Source organism: Streptopelia decaocto, assembly GCF_964273445.1.
Source record: "Streptopelia decaocto genome assembly, chromosome: 5".
NCBI classification, from domain to species: domain Eukaryota; kingdom Metazoa; phylum Chordata; class Aves; order Columbiformes; family Columbidae; genus Streptopelia; species Streptopelia decaocto.
In genome coordinates, this window is record NC_138659.1 from 21,884,167 (window position 1) to 21,909,249 (window position 25,083).

A 25,083-nucleotide genomic window follows, 5' to 3' on the forward strand; every position below is an offset into this window, starting at 1 on the left:
AGCACTTTCCCTCATGACTGTCAGCACCCGGTGTAAACCACCCCTGCGCAAATGATGGCCTGAGCCAAGAGAGACTTTATCTTGTGCGCAAATACAGATTTGACATTTTTTCCAGCCCTGCTCAGGTCACTAATTAAAAGCCTAGGAAGTGAGCACACATGAAATCATTCCTTCCGTACAGGCAGACAGATGGAGAGAAATTCCAGCCTGTTTCCAGTCTTTTGTCTTCAGGGCATTTTTGGAATTTCCTTCAGGAAGCGAGGTTGTGACCCAGAGCCTTCCTCGGTGAGCAGGCTCTCGTTTCCCACAGTAAACCTTGCATGGCAATGACATACAGCACGAGAAGGTGAGGTTTATCTTCGCGCTCCAACTGCATCCTGTATGAGCTCCATGGAACTTAAAAGTAATACCGAGAGGGAACGGCAGCAAGAGAGGAAAGGGAAGTCAAGCCTTTGGAAGCAGAATCGCAGCACCTATTCCGTTACACTGCCGCAGTCTCTGCTGGTGGACCCAACGGAGCTGCAGCGGTTGCGTAGTTGAGGCCGCCTTCTGTGTTTCAGAAAGTTCCTTGATGCTTGCAATAAGCTAAGAACTAAACTCACAAATTATATTAGTGATACAAGTGAATTATTTGACTTATTCTACTCCCAGCAGTCATGGCAAAACTGGCAGTCATCTGTTTTTTTCCTCTGTTCGTACTTAGCTGTTGGAGACAAATCACTACTGTAGAGATTCTTTTCATGACATTTCATTGATGTGTGTGCTGATGAAAAATTATATTCTGGCATTCACTTTATATTTTACATGATCCTGTAAGTGGTATTATGCATTTTATATCCCCACAGATTTGGCTCAATCCCAGCAGGCACTGAAATTAAAGAATTCTTTCGCTGACATGTCAACCCTCGCAATAATACAAAACTACTAGTAATCTGATAACAGGATCTTTAAAAAAATCAGTTTATTAATGTTTAGAAGTCAATAAAGCTATGTGCAAATTGAACAATAAAAGTCAGAAACATTTTAAATACTATTTTTTTAAACCAGAAAAAAACCCTCAGTTTAATTGCACTGGAAATTTTACTACAAAGGCAATAATTTTTTTTTTTTTTTACAAAATACCACTTCTAGGAATTGCCAATAACTGTAAATCAGTCAATTGCTCTCAGCTATCCTAGATATACCACTTTTGTTATAGTAATACTCTAGGTGCATGAAGACTCCTGCATCTTATTAACTTATTTACATTGTACACATTCAACCCCATTAGCACAGGTTAGAAAAATAGAGGAGTAAAAACGATGCTGTAAAACAAATACATTCAATTTAATGACAGGTACTTCTTCCATGAACTGATAAAATACAGACATCTTTGCTGGAATTATAGACATTAATAAAATGTGCCAAAATGTATTGCATTTTGTTATGGAAGTGCATTTATCTATAGTCATTTCACTTCAACTTTCCTTTTATTTTTCTGAAATTCAAGATATTATTTTCAGATTTTCTGACTGATCTTTACCTTTGGAAAGACTATGAACCTGACACCGAAATGCCCCTTCAGTTTTTTGTCAAAAATCCTGCTGTTGTCAGTAGTATCTTATACTATTAGATTTACCTTCAGTCATCTTAAAGAGAAATGACCTTTAGTTCTACCTTGCATTTGTCACGATAACGCAGTTTATTTAATGCTATAGAGTAACAAGGCAACCAACGTGTGGGGCCAAATGCTGCTCTGAGCTACTCCATAAAATCTGATGCAGTCAATGGAATTGTACAGGTAAAAGTAACTGCTGAGTCTGGCTCATGGCTGTCAAATGTATTATGGACCGACAGCAAAAATTCACAGCTGTGATCTTGCTAAATAAAACCCCAACAGCTTTGGACTCTGCAAATAAAACCTTATGACTTAACTAAAAACTCTGTAAAGTGATGCCAAATTATGGTTGTACGTGGTCTAAATTATATCTTTGTGTGATCTCTCTCCTTGTTATGTGCTAAACAAACACTTCTGACCAACTATACCAGAACCACCACAAAACTCAGTACAGAAAGATCTTTGTGTCAGTGGTTTGCTGCAAGTAAAGGAGAAATAACTTCACATTCTTCTCACAGGGGAAAGAAAAAAAAAAAGGTTCATTCTCCCTCTCCCACCTCCCCCTCTCTTCTTTCTCTCTCACACACCAGGCATCATTTCACCAAGGCATCAGTCTTTCAGAGTTACTAAGGAGACTTCAGGATATGAATGCGCCTGACAATCCCGAGCTGCCTCAGTGCAAAGACAAAACATGCTCCAGGGAAAAAGATTTTCAAGCCAGAACAGTCTGTCCCATTTCTTGAACTCCAGCCTCGCAAGTGCACCATTTGCCTCATTAGAACTAATGCTACTTGCTCACTTAGCCCAACGCTGCCGCCGTGAGCAGGAGGCGTCGCAGCTCCGCGATTTCAGAGGAAGGCTCTGAAATACACCCCCATGGTTACTCTTAGGAAGATGAGGTAACATTGCCCGAAGACATGATGGTTTCAGGACGGTCACCTTCCTCCTTCTGTGGGTGGGAGGAGTTGTCAGACTTACTCCGGCTGAACTCCATCCCTCCGATGATCGGCCTCTTGAATTTGGTCCCAGAATCCGTCGGGGGACACTTGCAGCAGCACAGAATCCTGATGAAAGCCCTCCGCATCTCTTTGTTTGTCAAGGTGTAGATGATAGGGTTCGTGGCTGAATTGAGCACGGCCAGTACTAAGAAATATTCTGCTTTATAGAGGATTGGGCAGGTCTTCACCTTACACCCCACATCCAGTAAAAGCAGGATGAACAAGGGAGCCCAGCAGGCAATGAAGGCACTCAGGACTATGATCACTGTCTTGAGCAAGGCTAGTGACTTTTCTGAGCTCCTAGTAGCTTTGGTAATGTTTTTCCGAAATGTCAGCCTGCGGCTCCTAGTCCTCACCATGGAGTAGATCCTGCAATAGAGGACAACAATAGATAGCAAAAGGCCAGTGAAGACAGTGGTGCAAAACAGAATATAGTGCTTGTGGTAGAGAGGCAGCACGGTGGAGCAGTTGTACAAGAGGCTGATGCAGTTCCAGCCCATGATCGGGAGTCCCCCGAGTATCACGGAGATAACCCAGCAAGCGCTGATCAGCAAGAAGGAGCGGAAGCTGTTGCTGCCATTGTGGAGTTTCATCTTCAACATGGTGATGTATCGTTCAATGGCAATGGCCAACAAGCTGAACACTGAAGCTGACAAGGCAACAAACATGCTGCCTTCTCTTACAAACCACTGGGAGGGGGTGAGGCTATAGGTTTTGTGCCCAGATAGCAGGAGGTTGGCGGTGTAAGCCACACCAGCCAGCAAGTCTGAAAGAGCCAAGTTCCCAATGAAATAGTACATGGGTCTGTGAAACTTCTTGGTTTTCCAGATGGTAAGCAAGACAAAAATGTTCTCTAAGATTATAAAGCAGCAAATGATGATAAAAACCACCGATGTCACTTTTATTCCACTGTCCGCATTTTCATTTAGCTTTCCCGTGTAATTATAATGCTCTTTGATGACGTAGTTGACATCAATGTTGGCGAGGTTGCTGACGACCTTCAGCGGGGCAGTGGTGCCGGAGCTCATGGTGCCCACCTGGGCGCCGCTTCCCCCGCGGGCGCCGGACGGTGACGCCGGCACAATGGCGGTGGCTGCCCCGCAGCCTGCCTGGCACTGCCGCGCAGCTCAGAAACCGCAGCCCTGAGAACAAGAGGCACAAAGCCCAGAGTTAAAAGGAAGGCAAACAATGTAACAAATGACAAACAGTTTAAGATGATCTGCTAGTTTAATTGTACATCAGAGTCACAAATGTAATCACACTGGAATCAGTTTCATTCATCTGTTAAAATACATTTAGAAGATGGTGAGGTGCATTCAATAGGTAACGCTAAAAAGGCAAAAAAAGTTGTGTCATGCAGAGCTGAACAGGTGAACTGGAGTTGGCAAGAGCTGCATTACCGGACTCCTTCCAATGCAAAAAATCTCAAAGCTCCCCAGCAAGAAGTTCTAGAGTATCTTTTTCTTCAGTAGGAAACACACCTTGTAATACAACAGCAGAGATGAGATTTAAAGGGCTTGATTCAGTTTAACTGCAAATGCATGAAAGCCAGCACAGAAGCTACTCGAAGGGAGACGTATATTCTCCTCCATTAATAAAGTCTGAATATGTTTTGGAGGGGGGCAGTTATGCAATTCACTGATGCCATCTTGAACAGTGGTAAATTCACTGATGTATATATAAGCAAGAGATCATCTCAAAGCTGTAAACAGGAAAGAGTGCCCTTGCTAAATAAAAGAACACGCTTTACAAAACCCGGACCAGTCAAAAGTTTAGAAAATCAAGAAAAATACGTTAAAAAAGCCAGATAGCAAGCCCATTCCATGGGTCTGAAACAAAGAATGGCAAAAAATACCTTGCATGATTAGCACTACAAGCTTTTGAAATGGGCACGATTAAGGAATGCAGATATGGATGGAAGTCCATTTACATATACACATGTTCGATTTTCTAGTGGGCACTTAAAAGAGAACTAAAGACGTGAAATCACGCCAGGGAAGAAGAACCAGTAGAGCTGTTAAATCACAGCCTAGACTGGGCAAAGCAGGAGGTGCGAGGCCACTGAGCACGACTGCCCGCTCTGCTCCCGGCCTCCAGCCCGCACCGCTCCCCAGCCCCATCCCAGCCCGCAGCGCCTCCGCCGGACGCGGCACCACGCCGGGCACGGCGGGTCCCGGGCACCCCTCGCCTCTTTTGTTCCGGGGCTTCGGGGGGACGCACGGAGAGCCGACCCGCGGCGCTGGGACTTCGCGACGGCCCCGGGCTCCGCAGGGACGGCCCCGCGGTGCGGTGCGCGGCACCCCGGCCTTACCTCGCTCAATCGCGGCGCGGAGCCCACATCGGCCCTGCGCATCTTGCGTGCCCACGGAGCAACTCCCGCGGCCGGGCTGGGGGCTCGGTGGTTTTAATGTTTCTGCAGCTGCTGCTCTCCACCCCGTTTCCGATTATTCCCCTCTAACTCCTCCCTGCTCGCGGCCACGGGGCGGCTCAGCTACGGGACCTGCCCGCCCCGCCCGGGACCCGCGGCCCCCGGGCACTCTCGCCGCCCCGCCCCGCCGCTCCACCGGCGCTGCTGTGCCGGGGCTTTACAGACCGACAGGCTTGGGGAAGAAAGAGGGGCCGAGGCGGGGAGCCCTCCGCGGGACACACCTCGCCCTTCCCGGCCGCGGGAAGGGGCCGCCCCGGCCGGGCTGCAGCCGCCCCTGCGCCGGCCCCGCCGCTGGCCGCGGGGGAAGGCGGCGGCTCGCCCGGGGAAGGAGGTGTCGGCGAGGCCCGGCCGGCTCCCAGCACGGCCTCTGCGCTTCGTGGGGTGCCGGCGGCAATCTCCCCCTTCTTTTCGGTGTAGGATAAGGGCAAAGGAAACAACCCGTGTGCCACCTCAGTCCTCGCTCTTGCGGGACATTAGAAGTAATGTTGAAGGACATACCTGGAAGATGCTCTTCCCTTTTCTGTGCGGAGGTGGGGTTTTGTCCTGGCAGGCCCGGGGGCCTGCAGGCTCCCGTAGGGCTGGGTAACTCAGCACCAACTCCCCTGAGCTCGCACCAGCCCCACGGGCAAGGCTGGGTGCCAGCCAGCACTCGGGGAAGGCAGAAGTCAGCACTGGCCCATGGCCGACGAGGGATTCACTTCACACCGCTGTTAAACACGACCCTTTGCTGTTGTTTTCACATGCAAAAAAAATTTCCTGAATATTCAGAGGATTCTGTAAAACACCGGCATATTTGAAAATATTAATAAGTTTTAAATTACTTTTTTTAAAAAACAAAATCGGCAATGACAACTACAATGGTAACAGTGCTATTACATGGAGACTGAGAAAGAGGTGAGTTTACGTTTATATAATTCCTTCTCTCTTCAGACTTCTAAAAGAAAAAAACACCTCAGTGTATGTGAAATGGTAACTGTTGGTGATCTACTGCTGTGCTTGCTGCAGAAGTTTTCCTTCCTTGCTGTGTTCTCTTTAACTCCACTTCAAATTGAAACACAAAAGACTACCCAGAGCTCAACAGATTTTTCAGTTCACAGCATCGCACTAGTCAATTAGCAGTAGCAGTTGTTACGAGGAAGCAGCTTTCCTCTGAAAGACAGCAAGAGTAACTCTACCCTCAGGAAGAGAGTCCCTCTCTTATTTATGCTAATAGTCATGCTTCGATTGCTCCACGCCTCTCCCAGAATGACTCAGATAAATTACACTGGCAAACAGACATTTACTCTTCCACCACAAAGCTAGAAACTTGAAAAGATGTTTAGCCTCCTGAGAGCCTGGAGGAAAAAACAGCCGTTAAATTACAACTGTCAGAAAAGGCATGCAAGATAAATCACGCTTGAGGTTGACATATGCATCCCCTGCAACTGCCTGACATACCCTAGATATTTCAAGCTTTCCCCCTTGTTTAGCTAATTTATAGAAAATCCTAAATAGAAGTGCATTCATTAGGCATTTTCTTCTAGGAAATAATTCTCACATCATTTTAAGCAAGGGGAACATATTAAAGGAACATGCTTTAATTAAAGGACAGAATGACTCATGGTTTCAGCAGTCAGATGCACAGGCTTTCACGTTTGGGTTATTGGTCAACCGAGAGGCTACAACTCAGAGATGTGACATCCAACAAATTATTTTCAAAGGCTGTGTAAAATACTTGGGCAACATCAGTTCCACTCCAAGCACTTGGCTATTTGTATCACAAAAAGCATCATTAAAATTAGATGACCACACACATCACAGCCCTCTTGACACCTCAACAGAGAGGAAACTGCAATACAGCTTCATTTTTCTCAGGCAAATGAAGCCAGATCAGCTGCGTTTGCACTGGTGGCTGTCTGAAACCTCAGAGACATAGGTAAACGTGGCTCAGCAGCACAAGTTGTAGCTTGCTTATGAGGGCTGAAACACAAACAGAAGTAAGTTCAGGTCGGTCCAGCCAACTCTACCAAAAGTACGTTGGTGTTTAATGAGGTGATTTACACCAGGGTTACACTCCATCCCCAGCAACAGAACAAGAACTCTTTTCTTAGTATCTTCCAAATGCCAACTCCAGTGTTAAGGAAGCTTGTACTTTAATGAAAATCCCTGCAGAAATCCAGGGCAGATGTAGCTCCTTTGAGAAAGCAACTCTGGAGTTACCTACAGTCAGAATAAGGAGAAAGGACAACACACTTAGTCACACACCATTTCAGAAATAACCGGAACGCAGGCCTCAGTCAGTGGGAGGGCTGCACGCATCATGACACCAAACTTATACATAGGAGCTGCTTGACCTGGGTAAACAAGTTAAAAGAAATGTTTGTGCAACATGTCCACAAGCGTGAAGAGGCAGACGCTTCTGTTCACAGAGATCCTGAATATGTATGTGCTCGCAGACACTTGAGTTTTTAGGAAGAGCAGAAACTCATGATTTAGGGTCTGGCACCAAAAAAAAAAAAAAAAGGCTGCCCATGATAACCAAAGTTCTTGTGAACCTTTCAGTAAGAACTTAGTGTGGTGGGGGTTTCAGAAACCTGGCTAGTCGCAGGGCAGTTTTCCAGCTGGAGAAAGCTTCGATCTTGTCAGAAAAGAGGCTGCAAGCTGGGGTGTTCCCAAAGCCTGCACACTGACAGACTGGTGGCACTGATGCCACCAGAAGACCACACTGTCTTAATGTGAGCACCGCTGGACAACACACGATTAAATCAGAGGAGTGTCTGAACATTATCCACCTTGAAAAGATACAGAAAATCCCTGCAAGCAAGGGATTTTTCTCCAACACATTACTGTTATGCACCTTCAAAATTTTTTCTCTATATAAGCAAAAAGTACTTTTATTCATCTTGATGCAGCTTAGGCCACAAGCCAGAGACGTTCCTCCCTCATGTGGTGGGTCAAGACAGGATCCTTGAAATGGTGTTAATGGAACACATTGGCTCACCAAGAAAGCACAAACAGCGGCCTGCAGAAGCCCTCAAAATTCTCATGACTAGGGTAAATTTAAAAAGCAGTATAAAAAAAATCAGGTTCTGCAATCCTAGAACAAATATTCCAACATTCCATATTTTTAATAATTTTTCAAGATTTACTTGCATTGTAGCATGCTCTTATCTGTGCCTATAGGTAACTAATACTTTTCAAAACGTAAGAAAATAAATTGTTCAAATGTGTTAAAATGACACCTTAAATGAAGTACCTGCAAGCAGCAGAAACTTAATTACAATACTGTGAGACAGCTCAACCCATACTGGGAGAATATGCCGGAAAGTTCCAAAAAAGCAGAGAAAATGCTGAAAGTAAGCATTCCTGTATCTGTAAGAAAGTAACAAATAAAAGAATAAACTAAATGATTTTATTAATTTGTTAACATAACAGTAGAAACAAGTCATTGATATTGATTTTTGATTATTGATCAGAACAATTTAGCTTTATTGTTCCATTTAAAATGAATTAATGTTTCAGTTGCATCACTTTTGCAGTGTAGAACAATCTCATTTTAAATTATCCTTTCCACAATGGATAGGTTAGGTGAATTAATTTTCGGTTGATATTCATAGTGTTCAAAAATTCCATGTCTTCTTCCTTCAGATTAAAATCGAAAACCTGGTTTGGAAAAAGAAAAAAAAAAAGGTATGAGAACATTGCAAAGACTAAAGCACACATATTTGTTTAGTATTAGTATTCTATAATTTAGGTGGTCTGGTTTTAAGTTCTTGATATTGATAATTAATATAAATTAAATGGCCTTTTTTGTTTTAAAAGGCTGTTGTAAAAAGTTTGCTATATTCATTTTAGTAAGAATTTGTACTTTAGTTTTAGATCACTAAGCTGAACATAACATTAGGAAAAGCTTAAGTCCAAGTGGAAAGAATTGAAGCAGTTGAGAAAGTGACATGCAACAGTTTTACTGGATATCATTGCACCCAAAAACATACATGCTTTAATATATCCAACTGTGATTTTTTTAATATATATATATAAAAATATAGCAGAAGTTCTACATTAATCAAACTGTATAATGCAGCATTAGAAAACATTTTGAAGGTTAATTTTTTTTCCCAGTGATACAGATCAGTTAACTAAAGTCCTACTATATGTTTTCTTCTAGGGTCAACTAAAGACATTAATGGAGATTATACCTGAACTTAACACAGTATTCTGAAGAAACAGAAGTTTCAGATGGAAAATCCACAATTATTTGGCAAATTACAGCTATTACTTATCTATAATACTGGGAGGAGACAACCAAGCAGTAAAAGAACCATTTCCGCCCCCCCCCCAAAAAAACCCAACAAACCCACAAACCCACCAGTTATCATTTTCAGATTAATCAAAGGCACTTATATCTGGTTTGTAAGGCATTCATGACAATCATGCAAAAAAAAAATCAGAAACCATGTGATATAAAATAGCTGGTTGCTGTTTTGTTAATATAAAGACTCCATAATATATATTTTTTTTTCAACATCAGGAATGTGAATTTATACCACAGTATATGTATGACCTTGACAGGTTTGCTTTAGATTCATCTTCTACCACATTTCTACTGCACCCAAAGCAAGTGATTTACTGTAAATTTATCTTGGCAACATTATACATATGGGTATTCAATGGGATGAATTTGAGTCACGAAGAACCACTAGGAAAGAATGACTTCATAGAAAAAAGAAAAACAAAATAGAACAAAACAACCCAACAATCTCTGCCCTCCTTGTTATCAGGAAACTGTGAAAGTAATTGTACACTCCCCCATGCTCCAAATTTCACAGCCAAGTTATAAACTTAGCACTACTTCATTATACTGGAATTGTGAAGCCTCATCTAGAAAGTTCTGGAAATATGTTTTGCTGGAGGGAAAACAGAGCAATCATTAATAGGATGATAATGCTGATAACATACTCCTGAATTTCCTATTAGTTCAGCTACAGAATGGTTCTTAAAGGGCATTGGTGAGCAAAGCCACTATTCAGTATTCCTCTTGGGTGCAGTGATTGAGATTGGTACAATGGATCTGTACAAAGTTGCTTAGAGAAGCACATCCCATAATGGTGGTGATGCCCTAAGTGGTTTACAGAGCAATACATGTTGTATCACTGGGAAGAGTATCAGTGTCACTGATTTAAATTCATTTCAGGCTTTGTGCTTCTCTGGTCCCTCAGAAGTCATTACTATTGTGTAATGTCCTGGCAGTTGTAATTAGTCCAATGTGATGCTGCAGATGGATAAGCAGCCATTCATAAAGACAAAGAGTAAGGTTGCATCGCTTGTCTCACAAATATAACATAGGCTTACTGCAAGGCAGTGCAAATACTCAACATCTTATTTCAAAAATGCAGAAATCTTAATGGAGGCTGCAAAAAGAGCCAAAAGATTAAGTACAGAAAAAGACTCCCAGCAAACAACACAAGAAATTGCCAGAAGGTTGGTTTATCTGTTATTTTACCCAATGCACTCTAGTCAGAGATGAGCTTCAAAGCTTTGCAGGGGGTGTGGCAATGTGGAAAGAGTGACTGGCTTGGATTCAATTACTCTCAGCAAGAGCTACTCCACCTTTGTCCCCATTTTCAAAACCATGGGGTTAATGTCAATTTTCCTGTCAGAACAGTTCAACACTGCTACTTTAAAAAGAACATCAGCTGGTGTGAGCCACGGCACAAAAAGAAGGGTGACTATTATGCAGTCTGCTTGGCTTAGTAGATTTGCGAACTTACTGGTATTATAGTTTCTTGATTACAAATGCTAGTCGGCAAAATGATGTATTGAAAGTTATGTTGGGGGTCAGCTGTGGTAGAAACACTTCCGCAGCATAATTAAAAATTTTCCTCCTGAAGTACGCACTTTACAAAAACATTCCTATTATTTTCCAATTAAATATTCTTAGGTGCTTTCATCTCCGGTAATATAAGAGATGAAATTCAGAAACAGGCAAGAAAATGGAGAGAGAGAGCCACGCAGAGTCAGACAAGAAGCCACCATCTGTGCAGAAAAGAGCCTCATGCTTTCCACTGACTTTCTGTTTATTTTTTTCCTTTCCTTAGTTGTTTCAAGAGAGTTCCCTTCCTTCAGGAATACAGCTCTCCTGTAAAGGCAGCTGACTGCACTTAGCTAGATAACACTGATTAATTGTATCTTATTTTACATTGTGGTTTATCTCCAGTAGAAAGGAATGCTCCAATCAGTCCCTACCATAAATGACCTGTATAGTAGGGAAAAGTGCTTTTAATTTTCAGGTGTATGCCCCATTCCTATTGGCAAGACGATGGGTTACACTGACAAAATGGATGCATTGCCGTATCTTAAAAATGGTCATTGTGGAAAGGTGAAAAAGTTCTGTCTCTAGAGAAAGCTTGTCTTACAGAAATATGGACAAGAGGAGGAATTTCAGCCCGGGGATGAATATGCATATAATCCCAAGAATTCACTTGAAGGATGAATTCTGAGTTCACAGAACAACAATACTTAAAAAAATAGCAACTCCAGGCTAACCGACCAAAGAAGAAATAAAAAGTGGAGTTAAACTTCCTAGTTTTGTATGTTAAGCAATTTTATATCCTTTTTGCCTTCTAGGTTCTGCTTCTTTTACAGAACATCACTCCTCACCGCTATCCCTAAATCTACTGTTCACTTTCCAATTTCTTATTAGTTGTCTTTTTTCATAATAGTATGATCAAAGTTGTCGGTACTTTAGAAATGCTCATTTAGATGAGGTGATAGAGACTTATTCTTCAGCAGCCTTTGTTTAAAAAGAAAACTATCTCCCACAAGTGTAATACCAATTTAGTTATATGGCGGAGCATAACATATGAATCTACTGAGTCTGTCTTTCCTTCTGCAAAAAGAGGATTTGCTCAATGACTTCAAGTTAACATAGTATAAAACTTGTGCATGCCATCTTCAAAGGAAGAGACCTATCCCAAGCACACAGGAGATAACAGGGCTCCAGTCTCTTGGGCAATTACAGCTTCTAGCAGAAAACAATGGCTACTAGTGATGGCACAATGTGCAAAACTGCCCACCACACCTGGGAGAAAGATAGCGTGGGTCAGCTGCGTCCTGGCGCTTAAAAAGCTTATATTGCCTCAAATCACACTCAACTTTATGCCTAGTTAAAATTAAACTCTTCCAGTTAGATACCATGATCTAGACCAGAGAAAATGCTGGCTTGACTTCCTAGCAAAAGTAAATGTAGACACAAAAACCACTGTAAAATCTCTTTGACAGAGGGAGCAAGGAAATACATCAATGAATTAGGAAGCCATCGTCACTGCAGGCTAAAGTCACCTATGTGAGCGATTAACAAGAAAATCTGGTTTACTTCTATTTAGTTCAGAACAAGGAGGTAATCAGTCAGAAATAAGTGCAGAAAAACCAGAACTGTTCTGACCACCATGGGACTACTAACTGTGTTATTAGCCCTGACTGATATTGTTCTGGTAATACTGAGGTAGAATTTGCTAGCATATATCAAGATTTGGTTTACTTTGTGTGCATAATTTGTGTTGGAAATAGTATGTTGATGTGATGTCTGTTTCTTTAAAGAAAGCTAAAGGTAAAACTCCAACTTCTCTTTTGCAGTTTCAGAGAAAGTCTTCACTGAAGCCAAAAAGCCACATGGAGTGAATACCAGGCACACGATTCACGTCTAGTTCTCTTTTTATGAATTCAGATAGTGTGAAGCAAGGAGTCCCTCAACAGCACTGTAACAGGTCTTTTTTTTTTAATATATTGCTAAGGTAGCTAAGGCTGTTCTATGAAGTGACTTTTGAAAAGCAGGATTAGCTGATGACCACTGGTAGAAAGGCTTATTTCTGGGCAATGTTCCAAATTTTCACTTGGTCATTGCCATTGTTTTCTGCAAAAGATAGGGAAAAAAACCCTAAAAATTACCTTTATTTTATAAATAAGCCTTACTTTTTGGAACTACTGAACCCCTCGTCACAACTGTTAAGCCAGGTACATAGCTGGTCACAGACACCTGAAGTGCCATTCCCAGAAAATGAAGCACTCCAAACTGCAGGTCACACTTGAAACTCTAGAAAATAACCTTACTGTGAAGACTGTGCATCCTTCTCGGGACAGTACATTGTACAGGTATTAGTGATCACAACATTTCATACAATATCTTGTATTTTAAAATAATAAATAATACATTAACGATTCCAGAAGCAAATCTAGACAAATTCTGAGGACCTGTTATCAAAAAGGTAAGTTTGGCTGTATTTTAGCCAAGCTGTACAGAAGCTCTACTTTGAGGACAAACAATGCAGGCTAGAATATATGACTGCTCTAAGTCGCTTCTTGATAAGAACTAAGGAGCTTTGTTTCACCATATGACTAAAGCAGAACAGCACTGGGAAAACTGCCTCAGGAAATCCCCACACAATATAAATCACACTCAGATTTTCCATACCTTTCTAGACACAGGAACTCCTAAAATATTAAACCAATGTGACTAGAAGTTGAATGCTCAGGTGATAAAAGACTCCGCAGACGTTTCTCAAAACAGATCTGTAAATTACATACATCTATATCTACATCTCTCTATATACATACATATTTTGTAAGAAAATCTGAGGAATGGTATAGTCTCTTAATGAGATTTCCTGGACAAATCAAAAATGAAAGCTAAACTAATTGTCACTAAAAACTATACAAAATTCACCTGAATTTCCAGTAAAAGATCAGTAATAACAAAGATGCTTCTTCAGCTCTTAGAGCTTGCTGCTCAACTCTTAGCCAGGCAGATAGTTTATTTGTACACGGAAAGACTTCTACTTTGTTATAGCTACAGGCTAGTAAAGAATATGCATAGAAATCCCTGGGTCAATGCTATTATTATGCAATAATATGCATAAAAAAGGTTTTTTTGGGTGGTGCTCAATACTGCTTATGACAGTGAGATTATATTTTTGATGGAAATTTGCGGTATATTGTACAACATAAATACTGTAATAATAATGGTATTAATGTATTTTTTCACCCAGCTTTTTCTTCTTCATACGTTGTATCCCTCTAACAAAGTACTTGAAAAATTATTTCATATTTAACACCTGTGTTGTACACTAGTAGGTAGCGTTTTTTCTTACATTTTTAAAGAAGGGTTATGTCCTCATGCTCTTTGATTAAAGAGCCTGAGGTAGGGTCAATGGCATAAATAGCAGGCTTTGCATGGGCTTCAGTGAGCTACGGATCAGGATTTGAGACTGAAATTTAAGATCTCTGTATGAAAGTGCTACCCTCTAAAATATATTTTGTCTGTTACCAATGTTAAGGATTTCAAATATGTTATCATTAATAGCAGACATTAATCTTACTATTATATTCTTATTGTAACTGTCCCTGAGTTTAAAGTAAATGGTGTGACTGACAAAGGAAAAAGCTCAAACCTTCATTCACAAAATAAGGCTTGGGTCCCAGGAAACACGTCTCCCATCATGCATTCCATTCAGAATGTCAACATCATCATCTGCTATTGTAAAATCAAACACCTATGGGAATGCATATATAATTAACGTAATGAACAAAGAGAAAAATCAGGAGTGTTTCTGTTACTTAACCTGACCAAGACTCATTTAAAGGTAAGGCAGAATTTTTCAATATTTTTCCTTCTGGAAATTCTTCTTATATTTTATCATAGGCAAATATTCCATAAAGCTGACAGGCTCCACTACGTCCTTTGCTCCTTTTGTGACTCATTTTTATTTATAGACTCTGTTAAGATGGTTTTGTGGCACTCTGGCCCCAGCAAGGATCCAAGACAATGAGAGCATCAAAGGTGTTTTTGACAGCACTCTATACGGTCACTGCCAGAGGTATAGATATTCTTGCCCATGAGAGTGGTGAGGCAGTGGGACAGGCTGCCCAGAGAAGTTGTGGATGACCCATCCTTGGATGTGTGCAAGACCAGGTTTGATGGGGCTTTGAGCAGCCTGGTCTAGTGGAAGGTGTCTCTGTCCATGGCAGTAGGTTGGAACTAGATGATCTTTAAGGACCCTTCTAACCCAAACCATTCCATGATTCTATGATATGAATATCCAGACTGCAAGCACTCTGGAAACCTGAGCTCAATATTTCACTTATATCCAAATGTCCAGTTTAGATTGTTACAGTTCTTTTCTTCGGAACTTTAAACAAAAATAATTATTAGAAGGTATGAGGACATTCACAAAGGTAGCAAACCAAAGGCTATATCTATCTTTTCTATGTGCACTTAGACAAAACACACATGGATCAGCTAGTACAGAAACAGATACAGTGCTGTAGTGCCTCATTACTAACTTGAACCTGAAAGCGGCCCCTGTTTTCACACACTGGTTCTTACAGCAAATGACTTCTCCTGTGGCAAGACCTGCAACATGAATAACAGTGTCAGTGTTTTCTTAGCAGGTGTCTTATTCAGACATTATGACTTCAGAACTGAAGTTGCTTTAAGTTGGTCTGTTGTCTTTGTCAGAGCTCCTCCATACTCAACAAAAAGATCCTGTGGAGCCTGAACTGCTGCCAAATGAGCTCCTCCCATCCTGCATTATCCAGCAATCACCGTCTGCTAGAATGACCCTTGTAGTCAAACCTCAGTGCTCAAGCTTTTGAAATCTAAACCAGGGACCAGTCACAGAACCAGAAAATTATATTACATTATATTATATTATGTCATATTATTTATAATTTTATTTTAAGGGCTTAATGATGTCCATGCTTTCACCAGCTTGACTAGAGGTGGTAGAGACTCAGGCCAACACAGTGGTGTGGAGGAAAAAATAAAAAGAGAGATGATGTGATAAAACAACATCAGATAACTGCGCCAGTTCTCCCCTCTTCCTCTCCATCCTAAGTGGTTTAATTTTTGCTGCAATGCATTCCCTCAGTTGTGGGGGGTGGCATGCAGTAAACTCTCTAAAAATAATCTGGATTTAAAATATCATTGGGGAAAATAAAATACCGAATAAGGAAAGATTTTTAACCTGGTTTTGTTCTCTGATCTGGTTCACCAAACAGCACCATGAACAGCTGTGCTTGTACCACAGCAGACAGTGTGCATGTCAGAATAAACAGTCAAGGCAGGAACTATTACACTTAAGCAGGCATAGCCACCAGGAGAAATCCTCATTACATGTACATTGATTTACACTGACACACACAGAGTGATTTAACTAGCAGACAGAAGTTTCCTATCTTCTTGTGAAGTTTCTTCCTGATTTGCCAAACAGTTCATATCCTACGATATTTTTGGAAGTAACAATAAGGTTGTTGTGGTTTCTCCTCCCCTCCCCCAAAGAAAGCACACTTTCAGATTAGAGAAATTGAGGGAAAAATGAAGTAAGGAATTAAAAACACCAGGTATAAAAAGAAAATTTTAAAAGGGTGGGGAGAATTGTGCTGCTCATCCTCATTTGTTCCCTGCTTTTCTTTGTCCACCCCCTTCATGCTGGGACTTTCTCTGCAAGTTGAGCAGAAGGAAGAAGGTGGGGAAGAGGCAGCTCTGGCAGGACAGTGATTTCCGTAGGTCTGTAGCTGGGATGTCCCCCAGAGAGTTTTACAGCTTTTACACGGTGTAACGCATAGCATACAAACTCCTTCCATTTGGCCTATGTGCCCATCACGAAAAGGACCTAACCAGAACCACATTAGAATGTTCTACAATCAGCCAAGTAATAAATGAAAATATTAATAAGAAAAATCAACTATGAAAGGTCTTTCTATGGATATCTTTTTTAAACACAGTGATTAGCTCTCCAGTTGATTTCTGACATTTGTGAATTACGGTTTTCTACTATATTGTAGTAATTTTATGTTAACATTATTGGCCAATTATAACTGAGTTGTCCCAGTATAAAACTGGTATAGGAAAATGGACAGGCAAACCGAAGTATTAAAAACAGTAAGTCAGATGTTAGTTGGACTTGAGCGCATAACCAAATATTACCTTGCAGTTTTCCTGTATCCTTTCTGCTTTTGTGGACTTTGGAATTGTGACAATGCCATTCTGAAAAACATAATGCTTTTCATCATTAAAATGTCCATAGTTTCAAAGAAAATAATCTCTCTTCAAAACATTTCAAGACATTCCTCATGTCTTCTGAGGTTTTAATTTCATTTTTTCAGGACAATGACATTTCTATATGCAGCTCTAAGTGCAGTCATATACACTGCATTAAATTCCAGCACAGATTATGTGGTTTATATCAACTTTATACACTATTTTACTGCTTAGTAGTTCATGTTGAGCAACAGAAATGGAATGATGCCCCATACTGCTTGTAGCATTTAGCTTGAAAACGCCTCTTTTATTGGTGGTTCTTTTTATTCTCTACAATCAGACTATTTGCATATTTAAAATACTGCTGTGCTTTTTGTACTACATTCCAGATTTCCAGTACAGCAAAGTTAGTTCATGAGATACCAACAAATGGAAGGCAGAAATACTTTCTGTATAAATTCTGGTGTGATGCACACAACCCAAACTATTTGCATTTTTGTCCTGAGAGAGAAGATGAATTTTTATTACCACCCTCCATTACCTGTATACTCCAGCGTATGCAAATCTGGGCTGGAGTTCTGCCATATTTCTTTGCCAGCTGAATGATACTGGGATGGGTGAGTGCTTCCCCTTTGGCTAAAGGACAGTAGCCTTCAAAAACAATATCTCTGCTTCTGCAATAATCAACCAGCTCCTGAGGTCTTTGGAAAGGGTGGTATTCAACCTTAGATAAACAGAAATAAACTTTTAGTAAAAACCTGGAGAGTACATTTAGTAGAAAACATCATAGATAAATGAAAAGATTTTTTCTCTCTTGTTTTAAAAGTACACCATGAGTGAAATCACTGCTTCTGGGAGACAGATGTAAGTTACCAGTTTTAGAAGACACATGAAGGATATTAATGCACAATTAATTGGCACAATAGTTTACTATGCATTTTAGGCTTCTCCCAGAAGTAAGGTGCATAGAGCAGTTGTCTGCCCTACCTGCAGTTGAACTTGCACTCTTGTTCTGCTCTGTGTTTGAGAAATACACACAAATGCGTAGTAGAAGTCATCATCAGGTCATTTTGAGTGAGACTGCCTTCTCTTCTCTAAACCTACTTCCTTTCCTGTTTCTTTGTGAATGATCTTTGAGCTGCACAGGGAAGGGGAGGTTTGCAAGAGACCAGCCAGAACAATTTGCTTAGGATGAGGGCCTGACCTCGGAAGCAAAGCCTGTTGGCATGGATCGTGCAAGGAAAATCCTGTATTCTGTGTGTGATGTCACCGACAGCTAATGCAGGGAAGCATTCCTGCTGTGGAATGGCGTGTGAAGAAGACCCTTAGTAGGAAGGAAGATCACAAATTGCCAAGAATCAGTTAAAAGAGGAACAGTAACAAGCTGCAAAGACATAGTTTTTGGAAGCAAAAAGAAAACAGACATTATTGGAAAGTAAGGGTCTCAGAAGAGCCACGTATTCTGGCATGTAGCAAAAGCCAAAAGAGAACCTCCGTGACATTCCTGACTATGTTATTATTTAGGTAAGTATTTCACAGTTTATACATTGTAAGAAGCATACCTTCCTCTGCATTCAGATGAAAATGGATAGTGTTTTCTTTTATAAAATACATGTGATATATTTTTTGACTGGCCATTACCACTCTTCCAGTGATCTAACTCTTGTGCATTTTAAAGAAAAATATTCTTCTGAACAATTACCTCAACACATGGAATCTGGAAAATTTCTTCTGCCACAAAGAGGACAAATGAACATTTCCTGTTTCTCATCTTTAGTACATGTTGTCTTTGCAGACAACAATAGCCGGGAACAATAAGCTGGCAGCCGTTCAATATGCACTAAGAAAAAACTGTGCCCCTCGAAGGCTGGGCTGAGTCAGCCTAAAGCTGCTATGATCTAAATTACTAGGTGGACTCGGGAACAAGGTTCAAGCAGCAGACACATCCCTGTCTTCAACCTTTGATGTTTCTTGACCTTTCAGTAGCCTTTTTATTCCATGTTTATATGTGTAAGACCAGTGTTTAGGTCATACAGTTATTCATTCGTTTGCACCTGAGCTGACTAGAAAATATTCTCATTGTTTTTACACAAAATTGCGAGGAAAAAAAGAAAGAGCAAGCAGGGTGTATTACTCAATTATTACAATAGTAATAAGCCATTCTAACAGACATTCTTTACACTAAGTGCAACAAATAACATAGCCCGGAAAATACTAAATAAAGAATGATGTGTTTAGGATCACATGCTGAGAAATCTGCAGTACTCTATGGCATCAGGTGACTTATTCAGTATTTATCATTAATATAACTGCAAGCAGAATTTACCTGCTGGTCTAGTAGGATTTCTAGGCAGTGCAGTTCCAGGTTACACCAGAAATATTTTAAGCAAGAACAGTGTGCTGAGATGTCACCTGCCTGCTTTACAAGCAGAATACACAGCAACAACTACTTCCCACCTGGGAAGATTATACTTCGTGCTTTTCACTGAATCAAGAGACTCCCAAATTTTGTGAAGAGAATTTTGGCACATGCAGTTCTGTGTTGGCAGCAGCAAGCATTTTTCTGCTTAAATATATTGCTAAAATAATCAAATGCATAAAATAAATAAAATAAGCACTTTTTAATTTATTTTTCTTGTGAAAACCTTCTGGAAGGTTCCAGCAGCACCTGAATACAAGAGACTAGCATCCTGAGCTAGAATAGGCAGAGGGTCAGTGGCCAGCACGTGCTTCCCCTCCAAATAACAATTCCTGCTTCCTGGCTTGCCCCACCCTTGCTATTTTAGTCACCAAACTCTTCTCAGGCGAGGGCTGTCCGTCATATGGTGGTAGATAAAGATCTTGATCTTTTCTGGCACTCTCCCCTTAGTGATTTGTGTATAAAACCTGGCATTTGTCTAATAAAACAGTTTGAAGTTGACATTACAGAACTCATCACAGTTGCTGCTTGGTCAGTCACAGAGAACTCCAAGTAAGGTGCTGGTTTTATGACAGTCATAGCACAACGGCGAGAAGTCAAGCCTAATAACAACCCTGACACACCGTTGTAGAAAACCACGCCTTGGATGATGGTATACGAAAGCTTCACTCTTTCCAGCCTGCTGTGGGTTCTCTTCACCTGGTGAGGTTTCCCTGCATCTGGACTTCAGCCACTTTCTCAGTGGGAATGCATAGTCTTAAAATTAGTTCTCTTTATAAAACTGAAATATAAGCTTAGAAATGTTTTCTCTATAGAGGAACAGTTCTGGGGAGTTTATGTACAAAAGGCTTGTTTACTAACGCCTTGAAATACTAAAATACATTTCTACCTTGTACAAATTCACATAGTAGAGCTCAATATTAATGGCAATATTAACAAAATCACTAAATCTCCCAGCAGTCATTACACAGTAATTCACACTTGTATAAAAGCACATAAAGTAATGACGAGCTTTCCTATGTGGAGTTCGGAGAGTAACAGTTTATATTTGGTTTCAGTGTATCACTTCATTAAATGAAACATATATTTTAATTAAATTATTTTAAAATCCAGTCTTACTACTGCCGAGTCAACTACAAACGCTGCAATACAAACCTGTAACTTCTAGGTTGTAGGTTTGATTCTACACAGTGCTGGAACAAAATATTTCTCATCATTTTACAGAGTGTTTAACAGTATTTTTAATAGTAGACTGTTATTTTAGAAGATGCTTACTTAGTACCAAATACCTGAAGAATCCTATATTCTTGAAAAGACAGGCCTCTCCAGCTTCTTTAAAAGCCACGATGATATTGTTTTTTCCAGGAACCAAGAAGAGAGGCAGGTCTTACAACTTGGTTTTTAGAACAGCAGCATTGCTTACTACTTGGTTTGCAAATGCTAATAAAGAACCTCTTTTCCCTTGCCTTCCTACTTCCTCCTTTTCACAGAAAAAAAAAAAAACCTTTCAATTTTAACATCATAGGAACTGTTGGAATTGTAACAACACCCTAACTTCTTTATGAAAATTTAACACAGTAAAGAGGGAAGTGATTTTCCTTCACTTGTTTCTTAAATATTTAGTCTTTGTATATGATTATTATTTGCAAATGTTTTCTATTTAGAAATAAGTTCATTGAAAGAGTATGTTATTTTATGCATAAACATAGCAAAGATCTTTTGTATTATACATTCTAGACAGTGAAATAAGAATTCAGTATAGCACTTCTATTCCCAATTTAAATTTAGGAATTCATTAGTTATTTGATAATGCTGAAGTAATCTCACTGTCAGACTCAGCAACTCTCCAACACTAAGCAAGAAACAGAATAAATACTCTTTTGAGGATAACCTGAACTATAATTCTTAAGATTCCAGTAACTGTAAAAAAGTGTAAATTATAACAAAACTGTTCAAAGTGGAGGAGTCTGCAGTGGTGTGCTTTTTTGTTCTTAATTTGGAACAATGCTGTGCATGACCTTAACAAAGTGACTATGGGAATACAGCAGGGGCACCCTCCATCCCCATTCCCAGTGTTGCTACTATCTCAACTTCTTGTCTCCTCTTTTTCAGCCGCAGAAGGAGAGGCCATCAAGTAGTATCAAGAAACAACTTTTCTCCATTAACACTACTGACACAGTAAGACTAGTAACATTTTGACATTGTAGGTAGGAGGAAATTTCAAAACAAATCCAAGATTACATTTCTTTTTTCTTTGCAGTGATTTAGTAGGACACTGAAAGGCTATTCTCATTTAACAGACAGTGCCAACTTAGGCCAAATGCCAGTAAGACTTTGAAGATGTATATTTCTGAAAAGGAGACACAATTGAACCTTGGCAAACTCAACAATTCTTAGTCATCAAGCTCCTCATTTTAAGACATATTTCAATGGCTTATTTTGAATAATTGAATTTAAATATTTTATATGGTTTCATGTTAATTTAACATTACTCATAACTGCCCTTTAGTAACCTTTAGTCTAGTGTACAGCAAAAATCACACATGTTCCGTTCTCGCAGTCGCATTCTGAGCAACCTTTTTGTGGCTGTTTATGACATTAAACCATAAAGAGCTGCCAGAAATCCTCCCCACCCGCACAGAGGGGAAAAGCACATGCCTGCACTCCAGCCATTCCCGTTCCCAGCTCTGTGTTAGCACGAGCACACTCACTGGCAGGAGGAGGTAGGAACTGGAACATGAACTTCCAGCACCGCTGCGGGCAGAAAACTGCAGCAGGGGAAGAGTTGTCAGTGTCCTGGAAGCCTGCCGGTGCGTAAGGGCCATTTTTTATCTGCCTAGGTCAGCAAACCCATTTTGCCTGGGCTCTCATAGTACCTTCCTAAATGTGAAGTTTACTGACTGTAACGTAATCTTGAAATATGAATATGAAATAAAGGAAGAGCAAGGTAAACAGTACCCTTGCATGGATGTATAATCACCTGAGGCTTTCAGTGTCATTTAGAGGAATGACAGAGTATTTGAACACAGGCTCTCCAAATCCATGTTCACTCTAGGGATGCTCAATGTTCAGTGGGCCTTGAATTTTATTTCTAAACTGTTTTATCATCAAAAACTGGCACATGGACCATTTGTTTGTGCCTTAAAACCAGCCACAAACAAGTAGCCTGGGAGAAACTGGGGAAAATGCACCAGTACAGGTTAGGGGTTGACCTGCTAGAAAGCAGCACTGTACAGAAGGACCTGAGAGTCCTGGTCGACAACAGGTTGACCATGAGTCAGCAATGTGCCCTTGTGACCAAGAAGGCCAACAGTATTCTGGGGTGCATTAGGAAAAGTGTGACCAGCAGGTTGAGGGAGGTTCTCTTCCCCCTCTACCCTCCCCTGGTGAGGCCGCATCTGGAATACTGCATCCAGTTCTGGGCTCCCCAGTTTAAGGACAAGGAATTACTGGAAGGAGTCCAGTGGTGGGCTGCGAAGATTATTAGGAAGCATATTTCTTATAAGGAAAGACTGAGAGAGCTGGGTCTGTTCAGCCCGGAGAAGGCTGAGAGGGGATCTTATCAAGGTTTATAAATACCTCAAGGGTGGGTGTCAAGTGGATGGGACCAGACTCCTTTCAGTGGTGCCCAATGACACGATGAGGGGCAACAGGCACAGACCAAAGCACAGGAGGCTCCACCTCAATATAGCAAGAAACTTCTTTACTTGAGGGTGGCAGAGCACTGGAACAGGCTGCCCAGAGAGGTTGTGGAGTCTCCTCCTCTGAAGACATTCAAAACCTGCCTGGACACATTCCTGTGTGATCTGCTCTGGGTGAACCTGCTTTAGTAGGTGGGTTGGACTAGATGATCTCCAGAGGTCCCTTCCAACCCCAACCATTCTGTGATTCTGGGAAAAGAAAGGAAGAAGGACTTCTCCCCCACCCTCACTTCAGGTCATCTTCCTGCATGGCTTTCAATACGTATATAGAAATGAAAGAGAAGAAATTGTACGACTATGGCTAGTTCGGGCGTACTCTTTCAGGCATAGGGGTGGAAGGAAATTATTAACCAAAAAAAAAAAACAAAGCAAAACCCCAAACCCAGATACTTTAAATATATTTATCCACTCACCTGATTGACATGTGGAGTAATCACACAGTCTTCCTTTAGTTCCTCAAGATGACTGATAAGAAAGTTGCTTACACCAATTGATCTACACAAACCTAATGAGCGATAGAACAAAAAAAAGTTTAGGGACAATGCTAAGTATTTGGGGGGATGATTTGAAAAAAATATCACTTTCAAGAGACAAAATGGTTGTATGCATCATTTCTGTATAGCAAAATACTGCAAGGAAACAGAAAAGCAGCACTGAAATCTAGTTTGACAATATTATCTGAAAGCATGGTTCTGTCACAGTCACACTAGGAAATAATTTTATAATCTAAACACACTGGAAACTCCCCAGTGTATAAAAACTCCAGGCTAAATTCTGGGAAAGGCTAATGTAGTATAAGCAAAGAACAATTGGACTTCACCAGAATGAAAAGAAGGAAATGGTGTTCTCAGCAGCCTGCCAAAACTAAAGAAAAGTGGAACATTTGCTGAAGACTAATAAGGTGTGAGCAATACAACACAAGGACAAGCAGCCCAAATGAACTATGTAGCACTGCTTATATTTCTATTAGGTCATTATGAGATGTTGGGTATATACTCAGTATAAAAACTTTAACCAAGTGAGCAGTATCTAACAAGAACCAAGACGCTTAAAAACGCAGCCAGATTTCTCAGCTCCTGTTGACATGCAAATAAAGTTAAATGGCAGAAGGGTAACAGGAAGGTTATTTTTTAAAATAAGCCTTACATGTGCATACATGTGTATAAATTAAGTGCTGACAGTCCTGAAATCAGATGTCTGTCTTCAAACCTCAGATACGATAAGGCATAACTCCCAACACTGGCCTGTCAACCACACCTCAGCCCTGACTCATCTCTGATAGTTTGGTCCTTGTTCCCTGCTAAACACAGTTAACAGGGAAATCAACCGTGGTCAGGCCAGCGGTGGTCTCCACATGCTGAGCGTCCTTTTTTATATACATGCAGACAAATATCTACAGGGGAAAAAAAAAAAAAAAAAAAGGAATTAAGCCAAAAGTTATACTGTTATGTTTTCAGAAAAAAAAGAAGTAATTGGGCAATTTCAGCCATTTGATGCCAAAAGAATGATTTCTGGACTGAAATTTCCATCATTCCACAGTGAGAATCGCCACTTCATTGAGGTCAGCACGGAACTACATGGACCTGCCTTGATTTGAAGCTGGAATATAGCCACATAAAAAGCACTTATTAAATGCAACTGAGAAATGTGAATACATTAAAAGGAAGAATTTCACTTGAAGTGAAAGCTAATTAACGTGTTGGAGAAAAATGTACTAACCAAGTAGTTATTCCTAGAATGTTTTATGTATTAAACAAATAACTCACAAGTAGACTATACATTGGAATATAAAAATATGAGCTATAAAATTACAAAGTATCTTGAATTTGCAGGTTAGATTTATCTGGGAAAAAACATATTAAATTTTTGTAGTTTCCTATGAAAATATGCAAGTGAAGTTACAGGTTTTGCTAATTATTTTAAG

The 25,083-nt window shown here is 40.5% G+C and overlaps 2 protein-coding genes across 7 annotated transcripts in view; both read right to left on the reverse strand.

Moving 5' to 3' along the window:
* Positions 1-943: 943 nt before the first annotated feature.
* S1PR1 (sphingosine-1-phosphate receptor 1) lies at positions 944-5,113 on the reverse strand. Its single transcript, XM_082053991.1, has 2 exons — positions 4,907-5,113; positions 944-3,737 (listed from the first exon to the last, which is right to left on the reverse strand). The coding sequence occupies exon 2, from the start codon at positions 3,621-3,623 to the stop codon at positions 2,484-2,486; it is 1,140 nt and encodes a 379-aa protein (XP_081910117.1). The 5' UTR covers positions 3,624-3,737; positions 4,907-5,113; the 3' UTR covers positions 944-2,483.
* Positions 5,114-7,547: 2,434 nt separating this feature from the next.
* Positions 7,548-25,083, reverse strand: part of LOC309440700 (putative oxidoreductase ZK1290.5) — a 49,541-nt gene continuing 32,005 nt past the window's right edge. Inside the window, exons 4-9 of one of the 6 annotated variants that reach the window (XM_082054667.1) lie at positions 24,487-24,552; positions 23,573-23,664; positions 17,581-17,763; positions 16,986-17,045; positions 14,449-14,550; positions 7,560-8,665 (exon numbers count right to left, since the gene is read on the reverse strand). In XM_082054667.1, coding sequence (XP_081910793.1) covers positions 14,455-14,550; positions 16,986-17,045; positions 17,581-17,763; positions 23,573-23,664; positions 24,487-24,552 — 497 coding nt within the window. In that variant the 3' untranslated portion in view covers positions 7,560-8,665; positions 14,449-14,454. Of the gene's footprint in view, positions 8,666-14,448; positions 14,551-16,985; positions 17,046-17,580; positions 17,764-23,572; positions 23,665-24,486; positions 24,553-25,083 lie in introns of all 6 variants that reach the window. The other 5 variants (XM_082054671.1, XM_082054669.1, XM_082054670.1 and 2 more) reach the window with 5 other exon arrangements.

Bases quoted from the DNA above. Each gene is read 5' to 3' on its own strand.
- S1PR1 (XM_082053991.1), bottom strand. From the start codon at position 3,623: ATGAGCTCCGGCACCACTGCCCCGCTGAAGGTCGTCAGCAACCTCGCC.